This window comes from Aphelocoma coerulescens, chromosome 22 (genome assembly GCF_041296385.1).
Source record: "Aphelocoma coerulescens isolate FSJ_1873_10779 chromosome 22, UR_Acoe_1.0, whole genome shotgun sequence".
In the NCBI taxonomy this organism is placed as follows: Eukaryota; Metazoa; Chordata; class Aves; order Passeriformes; family Corvidae; genus Aphelocoma; species Aphelocoma coerulescens.
This window is the reverse complement of record NC_091035.1, coordinates 1,196,300-1,209,096: the sequence shown is the minus strand read 5'-3', so window position 1 is coordinate 1,209,096 and position 12,797 is coordinate 1,196,300. Positions and strand designations below refer to the sequence as shown.

The following is a 12,797-nucleotide window of genomic DNA, read 5'->3' as shown; positions in this document are numbered from 1 at the left end:
GGGTCCTTTTCCTGTGGGTGGGATGTACTGGGAGATCCCTCCTGCCTCGCAGAGAGCACGGAAGCGCCGGCCAGTGTTGGAATTCCGGAGAAAAACCCGGCTCTGTGCCATTCCTGCATCCCCTCCGTCTGCCCGGCAGCCAAGGTGGGGCCAGCCAAACATTCCCGGCGGCCGGCCCCGCAGCGGAACACGCGGAACTCATCCCAAGGTTTTGCGGCCAGGCTCTCCCAAGGAAAAGGGACAGGAAAACAGCGCGGGAAACGGCGGCACGGCACGAGCAGGGCAGTGACGCTGAGGTGGCACCCAGGGGACGAGGACCTCCCTAGGTGAGGGTGTTGGAGTAGAAGCTGAGGCTCTCGGAGACCGTCTTGGAGTCGCTGCGGGAGGAGCCGTTGGAGGTCATGTCCAGGGAGAGCCGCTTGGCCCGGCCGGGCTCGTCGGGGTCGTCGTCGGCCGCGCCGAGCGCCGAGGCCACGGTGGTGGTGTCCATCCTGCTGACCTTGGACACCGAGCTCTGCGTGTGCAGGAACCGCGCCGAGCGCAGCTCCAGCCCCTCGTACTCCCCGGCGCTGACCCACGGGCACCAGCGGAACGCGTGCTTGAATCCCAGCCGGAACCTGCAGGACAGGGAGGGGGAGAGACGTGGAGGTGGAAAAAGGAATGGGATGGAGGTGGAAAAAGGAATGGGATGGAGGTGGAACAAGGGATGGGATGGAGGTGGAAAAAGGAATGGGATGGAGGTGGAACAAGGGATGGGATGGAGGTGGAAAAAGGAATGGGATGGAGGTGGCCAAAGGAATGAGTAAAGACATGGAGATGGACATGGCCAAAGGAATGGGATGGAGGTGGAACAGGGAATGGGATGGAGGTGGCCAAAGGAAGAGGGAGATAAAGCTGAGCTTTGCTAAACATGACAAAATTGTGATTTTTCACTGAGGGGAGGAACAACCCTCTGAGAAATCCCAATTCGGAGTTGGGATTGCTTCGATTGATGTTTTCCCTCCAAATCCCCAGGGATTAGGAAAGACTTCAGGTGAGGATTGTGCCAATCCTGCATCTGCTGGACGTGGCAGAGGGCAGGACAGAACCATCCCAAAAAAACCCCATCCAGCCCTCTCCTCATCTCCCACATTCTCACATTCCCATCATCCCGAGGTGCTCCCGGAGCCTCCCGCTGCCCACCTGTCGTTGAGGCAGCAGTAGATGATGGGGTTGTACATGGTGGAGCTCATGGCCAGCCACATGACGGCCAGGTAGACCTGCTGGATGAACCTCTGCAGGTACCACTCGGGCCGCAGGTACTGCAGCGTGAAGTACACGTGGTAGGGCAGCCAGCAGAGCGCGAAGGTGCACACCACGATGATCATCATCTTCACCACCTGGAATGGGGAGAGAAGGCTCCAGCAGCCATTCCATCCTCCGGAATGGCCTTTCCAACCGGGAACGCGGGGTCAGCATCTGGGTTGAACCACATTTGATGTCTCCTCCATCTTCAACCCATCCATCGGTCATTCCACACTCTTCGGCCTTGGAGACCTTTCCAATATCCTGGTTGAACCACTTTTGTGGAGGAGGTGTCCTAAACCCGTCCAGCAGCCATTCCGCCCTCTGGAATGGCCTTTCCAACCAGGAATGTGCAGTCAATGTCTTGGTTGAACCGTGTTTGTGGAGGAGATGTCCACAGGACTCTGCTCCATCTTCAACTCACCCATTGGTCATTCCACCCTCTGGAATGGCCTTTCCAACCAGGAATGTGCAGTCAACGTCTTGGTTGAACCACTTTTGTGAAGGTGTCCACTCTGCTCCATCTTCAACCACCAAGTCCTCACCTGCTCCCACCCCTAATGAAGGGTTTGGGGCTGGGATTGGCCATGGATTGTGGATCCAGCCGTGCCCGGAATTCCTTACCTTCTGCCTCTCTGAGACCTGGATTGGACAGGAGTTATGGATCTATCCACACTCGGAATTCCTTACCTTCCGTGTAGCCGATTCCTGCTCCTGCTTGGGTTCGGCCAGGAATTCTGGATCCAGCCCCTCCCGGAATTTCTTACCTTGAGCTTGGCCATGACCTTCTCATGGTTGGGATTGGATGGGAATTCTGAATCCAGCCATGCCCAGAATTCCTTACCTTCCTCTTGTCCGAGACCTGCTCATGGTTGGGATTGGCCCGGAATTCTGGATCCATCTGTGCCTGGAATTCCTCACCTTGTGGAGATTGGCCAGGAATTCTGGATCCATCTGTGCCCGGAATTCCTCACCTTCCTCTTGGCCGACACCTGCTCGTGGTAGCGGTCGGAGGAGTCCCCGGGGATCTCGCTGGCCCAGAGCGTGCGGCCGACGGCGGCGTAGGCGCAGCCGATCACCAGGAGCGGCAGCAGGTACAGCAGGACGGTCATGGAGAAGTGGTACCTGGGAAAAACAGGATCATCCCTGAGCATCTCCCGTCCCCCTCTTCCGAACTGAGCTCGGAGGGGAAGAGCCGCGCTCGGAAAGAGAGGATTTGGCGCAATTCCCGCATAATTCCTGCACCAGGAATTCCCGGGCTGGGGAGGATTCCCAGCTTTCACCCCAATCTTCTCCCGTTATCCAGGTTCGCCCCCATTGCGGATCCCTCCCCAGCCCGTTTGGGATAAAACCTCTGGAGACTCATCCTGCTCCTGGTGATTTGGGGGGACAAGTGGAAAAAACCCTCCTGGAACAGGATGTAGCCAGGGAAATTCCTAGGAATCTCCTCAGGGAAGGATTTTTTTAGCTGAGCTGAGTTTCTCCTCTCACTCCTCTTCTCTTCACATCCCACATTATCCTGGGGATGGATGCGGGCTCTGCTCCCAACTTTTAGCTGCCAGAAATGTGGGATTTTGGATTAGGAAAGGATGGGAATATTGAGAAGGAATAAAAGATTTTCCTGCGGAGCAAACACCGGGAATGGGATGCAGCTCCCAAAAATCCTGGGCTCAGGTGGCACCAGCCACGACCCTGATTCCCAAAAGGAGCCAAATCCTTGGAGCTTTACTCAAACCTGGCCGGGAATTCCGCAGCCGGATCTGCTCTCCAGGCTCAGGGAAAGGGCCGGATCCTGGGGCTCTTCGTGTCATGGATAAACAAATCCCAAATCCAGCGGGCGGCTCCGCATGGAAGTGGCAGTGCAGGCCCGAGGCTGTTCTGCTGTGAGCTGGGGAGCCGTGGCGGGATTGGGAGCACTGGGAATGCACTGGGAGTGCTAGGAATGCACTGGGAGCACTGGGAATGCCATGGGAGCACTGGGAATGCAGGGAGAATACTGGGAATGCATGGGAGCACTGGGAATGCCATGGGAGCACTGGGAATGCAGGGGGAATACTGGGAATGCAGGGGAGTGCTGGGAATGCCATGGGAGCACTGGGAATGCAGGGGGAATACTGGGAATGCATGGGAGCACTGGGAACGCCATGGGAGCGCTGGGAAATGCCGTGGGAGCACTGGGAATGCTGTGGGAGCACTGGGAATACAGGGGGAGCACTGGAAATGCTGTGGGAACTCTGGGAATGTTGGGTGAACTCTGGGAATGCCGTGGATCCGCGAGGATTTCTGTCAAAAAGGAGTTGGTTTAAAAGGAACTGCCATCATTTCGGGTTTATCCCGCAGGAGGGGACAGAGGCTCTGACCCTGCAGAAAATCCTGGAATATCTTGGAAAATCCTGGAAAATCCTGGAATATCCTGGAAAATCCTCTCTTCCCTAAAAACTGAGCCCACAAACATGGCTGGTGCCTGCCTGGAAAACTTCCCAAATGCTGCCAGGTTAGCGGGAATTCTGCTCCCGAGGCTTTGGGGGTCCCTGCGTGGATTTCTGGGCTCCGATCCAAGGTTTTGCATCTTCCCGAGGCCGATCCAGGCCCTGCAGCCACTCCCAGCTCTGGAATCACTCATCTTCTGGAGCTCACATTGAATCACAGCTCCAGAGGGTACGGAATGGCTCCGGGAATTCTCCCGCAGGGAATGGGGCTGGCCCCAGCCCCGCCGCAATCTCATTTTCCCCGGCCCTAATTCCATTTGGGATGGGGTTTGCGGGGCCGGATTTCATTTTGCTCGTTCCAGAGGCGTCTCCGCGGCTCCGGAGGAGGATTTTGTTGTGGTTCCCATGGAATTCAGGATCCTCGGAGCCCTGCAGGAATGTCTGGAGGAGCTGCGGGATAACGTCAGCAGCACAGACCCCTCATTTCCAGGGGTGTCTGGGCCTGGAGAGCCGTTCCAGACAGCTCCGGGAATTCTTTTGGGATCCCGGGCGTGGAAAAGTGCTGGAATTATTCGTGTGTTGTTCTGCCTGAAGGATTCCCGGGATCGGAGCACTCAGGGAAAGCTGGGGTTTAAAACGGAAAGGTTTTCAGGGATTTAGGATCTGGTGTAGGATGGAGGATCCCGGAGGAATTGCGGGATGCCGGAGGACGGAGCTGCCTCCTCCTTTTCCCTGGCAAATCCCAGGAATGCCGGCACAGGAGGGACATTCCCAGGTGCTCCAATCTCCCAGGGGCGGCCTCTCCCTTCCCTGAACAACCCCACTGGAATTGGGATGGATCAGGAATCCCTGTGGGAAGCAGGGATTGACGGCCAGATCGAATCCCATGGAATTACTGGCTCCGGCTGCTGGCACAGTGGGGAAAACAGGGATGTTTTCCAGGGAAAACCAGCTCTGTGCTCCCCAGAGGTTTTCCAAGGGAATTCCCGCCCCCAGAGGTGTTGGAATTCTCCTGTTTTCCCTGGGAACTGGGAAAAGGATGGGATATTTTTCCTCCTGGCGCTGCAGACGGAGCAGCTGCTCCCGGAGCCTTCCCGGAATAACCGCTCGGAGCCCATGGAGCGTGAGGGGCTGGAATGATGCCTCTGGAATGACCGAAACACCTGTCCTGGAGTTATTTAGGGCCAGAAAATCCCATCCTGAGCTCCACCAGGCTCCTTTTGGGGAGATCCCGAGGCTTGGAGCTGCGAATTCTTCCCAATCCCCAAATTCTTTGGGATTTGGCCATCCCAAGGCTGCCGGGGATCCGCTTTCCCAGCTTTCCTGGCTTCCCCGGGATGCGAATCCCTCGTGGCTTTAATGGTGGCGTTTTCCTCTTGGATTTGGAAAAGCCACCGGAACGATCCGCCCCAAGCAGGCAGTGCCTGGGAATCACGGAATATTCCAGGCTGGAAGGGATCCCCAAGGATGGAATGAGGTTGGGAAACCCCCCCGGAGCCCTCCGGCCCTGGCTCCGGCGGTGCCAGGCCAGGAAGGAGGTGACGGATGGCAGCAGGGAGCGACCGGCACCTGCCACACTCGCCTTGGACACCCGCCCTGGCTCCGGTGGGATTCCACAGCAGAATTCCACAGCAGAATTCCACAGCCCCACTTCCTCCATCCTCAGGGCTGGAGATGGCAAATTCCTTTTTGATTCCCTATTTTATTCCCTTTTTAATTCCCTTTTTATTCCCTATTTTATTTCCTTATTTATTCCCTGTTTATTCCCTTTTGATTCCTTGTTTATTCCCTATTTATTCCCTTTTGATTCCCTGTTTATTCCCTTTTTTATTCTCTATTTTTTCCCTTTTTAAGTTCCCTTTTTATTCCCTATTTTATTCCCTTGTTTATTCCCTATTTATTCCCTTGTTTATTCCCTATTTTATTCTCTATTTTATTCCCTTTTGATTCCCTTGTTTATTCCCTATTTTATTCCCTTTTTTATTCCCTACTTATTCCCTATTTTATTCCCTTTTTTATTCCCTTTTGGATCCCCTTTGTTTGTTCCCTCCCTCTCCCTCTTTTCCTCAACTCCCGCCATTTCACTCCCCTGGCATTTCCAAGACCGAACCATTCCCAGACCATTTGGAAATTCCCGGAGTTTCCTTCTGGGAAGGGATTAGATTCCAGCCGAGGCCTCCCAGCCCTTCTTGACACTCCAGATTCAAGTTTCGGGGTGAATTTGGGGATATTTGGAGTGGATAAATCCCCAAACCGGGGTTTTTCTGTTATCCCTTGCCCAGGATATTCCCGGGAAATCCAGATTTTCCTCTCGCAGGAATAACTCTGCCCCAGGAGGCTTTGAGGGACACAAAAAGGGCTGTGATCCTCTGGGGCAGAGCAAATCCCATTCCCAGAGCCCAAACATGGAATGTCCACGGCCGGACATGGGATTCCCAGGAGGAGGAGGATCCAGGGGGGGCAGGGAGCACTGGGACAATGTTTGGATCATGGAGAGCATGGAATTCACCTGGAAAAGTGACTGTGCCCCAGGGAGAGCCAGGGGGCATTCCCTCACTGGGTAAGGGAGGGATTTCCTTTCCTTTCCTTTCCTTTCCTTTCCTTTCCTTTCCTTTCCTTTCCTTTCCTTTCCTTTCCTTTCCTTTCCTTTCCTTTCCTTTCCTTTCCTTTCCTTTCCTTTCCTTTCCTTTCCTTTCCTTTCCTTTCCTTTCCTTTCCTTTCCTTTCCTTTCCTTTCCTTTCCTTTCCTTTCCTTTCCTTTCCTTTCCTTTCCTTTCCTTTCCTTTCCTTTCCTTTCCTTTCCTTTCCTTTCCTTTCCTTTCCTTTCCTTTCCTTTCCTTTCCTTTCCTTTCCTTTCCTTTCCTTTCCTTTCCTTTCCTTTCCTTTCCTTTCCTTTCCTTTCCTTTCCTTTCCTTTCCTTTCCTTTCCTTTCCTTTCCTTTCCTTTCCTTTCCTTTCCTTTCCTTTCCTTTCCTTTCCTTTCCCCCCTTTGTTCCCCCCTCCACTTTTTCTCATTCCCACCATTTTTCCCCGGATTTCTCTCCTCTCCCAGCCCGTTCCCACTCACGTTTTTCCGGATGTGGCACTGCCAGGCTCCGGCCACTCCACGAGGCACACGAGGCGTCCCGGGAGCTCGGCGGTGACGGAGAAATATCCCTGGGGAAAGGCGAGCAGGAAGGCCAGGAGCCAGATGAGGCCGATGACCGCCTTGGTGGCCGCGGCCGAGAGGCGCGGCCGGAGCGGGTGGATGATGGCCACGTACCTGTGGGGCCGGAAAAGCGGGAATCAGGGCTGGGAAATCCCAGCGTTCCAGCTCTGGGAGCTGGATGGGATGGGATCCATGGGATGGGATCTGTGGGATGGGATCCATGGGATGGGATGGGATCCGTGGGATGGGATCCATGAGATGGGATCCATGGGATGGGATAGGATGGGATCCGTGGGATGGGATCGATGGGATGGGATGGGATCCGTGGGATTGATGGGATCAACGGAATCCATTGGATGAGAATAGGATCAATGGAATGGGATCAATGGGATCCATGGGATGGGAATGGGATCAGTGGGATGGGATGGGATGGGATCAATGGAATGGGAATGGGATCCATGGAATGGGATCAATAGGATCCATGGGATGGGAATGGGATCAGTGGGATGGGATGGGATGGGATGGGATGGGAATGGGATGGGGTTGATGGGATCAATGGGATCCATGGGATGGGAATGGGATCAGTGGGATGGGATGGGATCCATGGAATGGGATCAATGGCATGACCCATTCCAGGATCCTATTCCAGGTTTATGAGCCCCACAATTCCCCCCAAACCCGGCTAAATCCGAAGTTTCCTGCCCTTGGGAGCCACCCAACCACTCCTAATCCATCCCAGTTCCACGTTTACCACCCCGGGAATTCCAAACCCTCTCCTCTTCCCGTAGGAAAAGTGGGGGAAATGGGGATTTTATTTTGATGAGATTTACACCCGAGGGATCCCGGGGGGGCTTTAATTCCGTGGGAATTAATGCCATGGGATCAGGGCCTGGGATCAGTGACTCCTTCCCAAGCCATTCCCGTCTCCATCCCCGTTCCCGCCTTCCCGAGCCCAGCTGGGAAATCCACGCTCCGATCCCGCTCCCCGCTGGGTTCCCAGCAGCTTCCTGGGCTTTCGGTGGCGTTTCCGTGACGCTGGAATTTTTTTGGGGAATTCAAAAAGCTGCTTCGCTCCTCTGGCCCCAATCCCTGCCTTTCCTTCACTTCCCCAACGCTCCCGAATATTCCAAATTCTGGGATTCCACAGCACCAGGAGCAGATCAAAGCCCTGCCCTGCCAAGCCCAGACGTCCTTTAAGCCAGGCTTAAAGAAAAGCCCGGCCTGGTGCCCTGTGTTAATCATTAATTAATTAATTAACTGCTGAAATTTGTCCTCTCTGGAGGGTTCTTCCTGCAAAAATCACCTCCTGGGAAAAGCAGGGAATGGGAATGAGCTGGAAAATATTCCCGATATCCAGCCTGGGATTTCAGCTTCCCGAGCAGATTTTTCTGCTAAAAACGTGGGATTTGGGGGCAGGGATGGCTGCAGGACTGGGAATTTCGGGAGCTGTGGTGAGGGAGGGAAGTTTGGAGATCCCAGATTTTCCCCGTGGAGCTCGTTCCTGGCAACTTCATGGATTTCAGGGCACCTGGGATAATTGGATAACCCAGCCAGAACTGGAAAAAAAAGGGAATATCGATATTAACAAAAATACAGATAATAAAGAACGGTGATCCTGGTGGGATTCCTGCTGGAGTCCGGAGAGGGAATTTTTAACGAGCAGCTTTATCTGGGAATTGCAGGAACTTATTCCCACTCCAAATTCCAGCTGCTTCAAAAAGAAGCTCTGCAGAAAAAGGGGGGAATTCTTTTTCCGGTCCCACATCCCAAATTCTCCTGGATTTGCTCTCTTGGAAGGATTTTGGCTGGATTCACTCCAAGTTTTGGGATCAGAGAGGAGATTTTCCCCCGTTCTGCCCCCTGGGCTGCATTCCTGGGTATTTATCCTCATGGGAATTTCCTCCTCCATCCGTTTGCAGGAGGCTGGGGATTCCCAGCGAGAGAGGGAACGTGAGCGTTATCCTGGGATGCTCCATGGAAATCCCGACTTAGGGAAGGCCAGAGTTGGGATTTTATTCCGAGTGCGGCTGGAAATCAGCTTGGGCACCGCTGCTTTTCCTGGAAAATCGGGAAAAAATGGATTTCCTGCCTGTTTTCCAAGAGAACCCATTCCTAGGGGGAGCCGGGAAGGGACATTGGAAGTGCTCTGGCACTGACACATCCCAAACAAAGGACGGGGCAGGAATTCGGGAGCCGAGGGAGCTGCTGGGCCCTGAATTCTTTGGGATTTTCCTGAGCCGCTCTGGTGCCAGCCCCAATCCCGAATTTCCTGCGATTGTTGGGAGTGTTCGGAACAACTTCCCGTTGTTTTTGTTTTGTGCCCAGGCTGGAGCAGCTCCAGAGAAGGAGGGGATGGAGGAACTTCCAGCAAAAATCCTGCACAAATCCACGACGGATCCCGCAAAAAAAAACCCCACTGGGGGAATTCCTGGAGAAGCTGTGGATTCCCGTGGATCCCTGGAAGTGTCCCAGGCCAGGCTGGACGGGGCTTGGAGCATCCCGGGATGGTGGGAGGTGGCACTGGATGGGATTTGAGGTCCCTTCCCACCCATTCCAGGATTCCCGGATTTTATGGATCAAACCACAATCCCCACTTGCTCCGTGGTGGCTTTTCCAAGTTTTTCCAAGGCCATTCCATATCCTCTGGCAGAGATGTCCCGGGAATTGCCTGCAGGGAGTGGGGATGGAGAGGATTGGGGGAGAATCACGCTCATCCCAGCCCTCGCTCCGGATCCCATCACTCTGCCGGACTTTGGGAACGTGAGGCTCATTCCATGCCACTTCCCTGAGTTTTGGTGGAAATTGGGAATTCCAGCCCCATCCCGGCTGTGGCTGAAACCCCAACCCAGCCCTGCTGCTCCCGATCCCGGCTCTGGCTCTCCCCATTCCCAGCTCTCCCTGTTCCCAATCCCAGTTTCTGCTCTCCCCATTCCCAATCCCATTCCCAGCTCTCCCTGTCTATCCCATTCCCAGCTCTCCCTGTTCCCAATCCCATTCCCAGCTCTCCCAGTTCCCAATCCCGGTTCCTGCTCTCCCTGTTCCCACAGATCCTCCTGCTGCTGGCCAGGAGCGATTCGTCCCTTCCAGGCTCCTGGAACAAATTCCTGCTTTTCCTGCGTTTCAGCTGCCATTGTCCCAGGCACAGGAAAAGGAGCAATTTTCCAGGGCTTGGAGGTGCCTGGAGGGGCCGAGGATGGGATTTGCCACCTTCCCGATTCCCGTCTGGAATTTGGGATGCAGCCGCTGGCTCCGAGCGCATGGAGGCTGCAGCTTCCAGGTGGGAGCCTGGATTTTTTTGGGAAAGCCGAGCCTCTCTTCAGGGTTTGCAGGTGCAGGAAGAATTTTTGGGAATGCCAATCCTCCCCAAAAATCCAGCCCCAGACTTCCAGATTTTCCTGCTTTACTCCAGCATCCCTGGATTTGCCTTCCTGGTTATTTCGGGGTGGATCAAAGGCTGTAAATTCAATTATTAACCCCAAAAATAATCCCTGGAATTCATCCCAGTCCGAAAGGGCTTTTCCAGCTGATCCCAAAGATCCTCCTGGAGCAGCGCCAGCACCGCCATGGGAGAGGAGCTGTAAATATCCCGGTTTTTATTGATTATCGCCTCAATTCCCTGCGCTCGCTCCCGGGGATTTTAGGGAGAGGATTTGGTGACAAAACCGACCCCGGAGCTGTTTTGAACGCCCAGGGAGCCTCATCCAACCCCGGCGCTGCTTCCCGCAGGGAATACGGGCAGGAAAAGCGTCCTCCCCGCCACGGATCCCCTGCCAAAATCCCCTTGATTCCCCGGGAACAGGGGCCGGGAGAGGCGGCGCAGAGCCCGGCCGGCTCCGGGAATGTCGCCTTGGAAAAACGCTCCGAGGGAGCGGCGAGGCTGCCCCGGAGCCGGGATTGGGCCGCGTGGGGAATGTCAGGAAGGCCGAATTCCTGGGACAGGGAGCGACAGGGGGAGGTCACAGCCCGGGGGCTCCGGGGGGTTCGGTGTCCCCCGAGCCCGAGGACAAAGGAGGGACAGCGGTGCCCGCCGAGCTCCGGCTGGGCTCGGGATCACGGCCCCGCTGGGATCCGGCTGGGCTCGGGATCACGGCACAGCTCCAGTGGGATCCGGGATCCGGCTGAGCTTTGGATCACGGCCCCGGTGGGATCCAGGATCCGGCTGAGCTTTGGATCACGGCACAGCTCCAGTGGGATCTGGGATCCGGCTGAGCTTGGGATCACGGCCCCAGTGGGATCCGGCTGTGCCAGCAGATCCCAACAATCCGGCAGGAACCGGGCAGGGAAAACCCAACCCCGGCAGCCGAACCAGGAATCCCGGGCTCCGGCCTCTCCCGCTGGATCCGCCCCTGGAATCCCGGCGGGTTTTCCTTGGGACACCCCCCCAAGCCGGGATGCGCTTCCCAGCCCGGGCTGCTCTCAGACGCTCCGCAGACATTCCCAACACAGCCCAGAACCGTGGAATGGCTCCTGGGATGGCGGGTCCGGCACAGGCGCGGGGTTTGGGAGGCGATGCCATTTTGTGCCTGAATTTGGGGTTTGGTTCGACCTGAGGGAAGGGAAGGGAAGGGAAGGGAAGGGAAGGGAAGGGAAGGGAAGGGAAGGGAAGGGAAGGGAAGGGAAGGGAAGGGAAGGGAAGGGAAGGGAAGGGAAGGGAAGGGAAGGGAAGGGAAGGGAAGGGAAGGGAAGGATCCACAGAGGAGCTGGGGAGGCAGAGGCTGCTCCAAAGGAACCCCCAGGACCCTGCACCGACCGCCGGGGGGGTCACAGAGCTGTTCCTGAGCTCCCAGCGCTCCTACAGAATTCCCAAAGCCACCTGCAGCCGGGGCTGGGTTATTTTTAACCCCGAAACGAGCTTTGCTTTAATTGTGGGGGAGCACAGACAGAGCCGAGCTCCACGCCCGGGCTCCAGCCACGGAGTGACCCCGGCCGCTCCGGCCACTCACCTGTCCAGCGCGATGGCCGTCATGGAGTAGATGCTGGCGAAGACGGCGGCGATGGGGAAGAAGTTGTGGAAGCGGCAGTAGGCTGGGCCGAAGTACCACTCGTTGTGCACGGCGTAGCTGAAGTTCACCACGGTGTTGAGCGCGGCCATGGAGGCCTCGGCGAAGGCCAGGTTCACCAGGAAGAAGTTGGTGACCGTGCGCATCCGCTTGTGCGCCAGGATGATCCACATGACCACCACGTTGCCCACCACGGCCACCACCACGATCAGGGCGTAAGCCACGGCCCACAGGGCCACCTGCCAGGGCGGCTGCACGAACGGGTTGGCCCAGGACTCGTTCAGGGAGGCGTTGAGGTGCTCCAGCTCCGCTTCCAGAGCCGGAGAGGCATCCATGGCCCCTGGAGATGGCACCGGGAATTCGGGGTGCGGGACCCTCCCGGGTCAGAGCTCAGCAAGATTGGGGCACAGTGAATTTGGGGTGTGGGGCCCTCCTGGGTCAGGGAGCGGCAGGATCAGGGCACAGCAAGATTGGGGTGCAGATCCCGCTGGGTCAGCTAATTTGGGGTGCAGATCCCTCCTGGTTTAGGGTGCAGCAGGATCAGGGCACAGCAAATTCGGGGCATGCAGCCACTTTGGGGTGCAGGGCCCTCCTGGCTCAGCAGCTTTGGGGTGCAGGGCCCCCCCGGCTCAGCAGCTTTGGGGTGCGTGGCTGCTCCAGGGCGTGGGCACCTCCCCGTTCGGGGGCACCGGGGTCGGGTGCAGGGCTGCTCCAGAGCTCTCCTGGTTTGGGGTGCGGGACCTGTCTGGGTCAGGGTGCGGCGGGTTCGGGGTGCGGGACCTGTCTGGGTCAGGGTGCAGGTGGAGCCGGGAGCGCGGCCATGGCACGGCTGGTTCGGGGTTGCGGGTCCTTCCCGGTTCGGGCACGGCTGGATGGGGGTGCAGGGCTGGTTCGGGGTCCGGGTCTCTCCGGGCTCGGCTGCGGCTTCCTCAGGGTTC

General features: G+C 56.6%; 1 protein-coding gene across 2 annotated transcripts; it reads right to left on the bottom strand.

Annotated features, from left to right (window-relative positions):
* Nucleotides 1-268: 268 nt before the first annotated feature.
* TACR1 (tachykinin receptor 1) lies at nucleotides 269-12,448 on the bottom strand. Of its 2 annotated transcripts, XM_069035494.1 has the most exons (6): nucleotides 11,803-12,448; nucleotides 6,798-6,973; nucleotides 3,500-3,518; nucleotides 2,259-2,409; nucleotides 1,183-1,379; nucleotides 269-617 (listed from the first exon to the last, which is right to left on the bottom strand). In XM_069035494.1, the coding sequence occupies exons 1-6, from the start codon at nucleotides 12,192-12,194 to the stop codon at nucleotides 323-325; spliced, it is 1,230 nt and encodes a 409-aa protein (XP_068891595.1). In that variant the 5' UTR covers nucleotides 12,195-12,448; the 3' UTR covers nucleotides 269-322. The 2 variants fall into 2 exon arrangements, with proteins under 2 accessions (XP_068891595.1, XP_068891594.1); XM_069035493.1 differs by lacking the exon at nucleotides 3,500-3,518 and having other exon boundaries at nucleotides 6,779-6,973.
* Nucleotides 12,449-12,797: the final 349 nt, after the last annotated feature.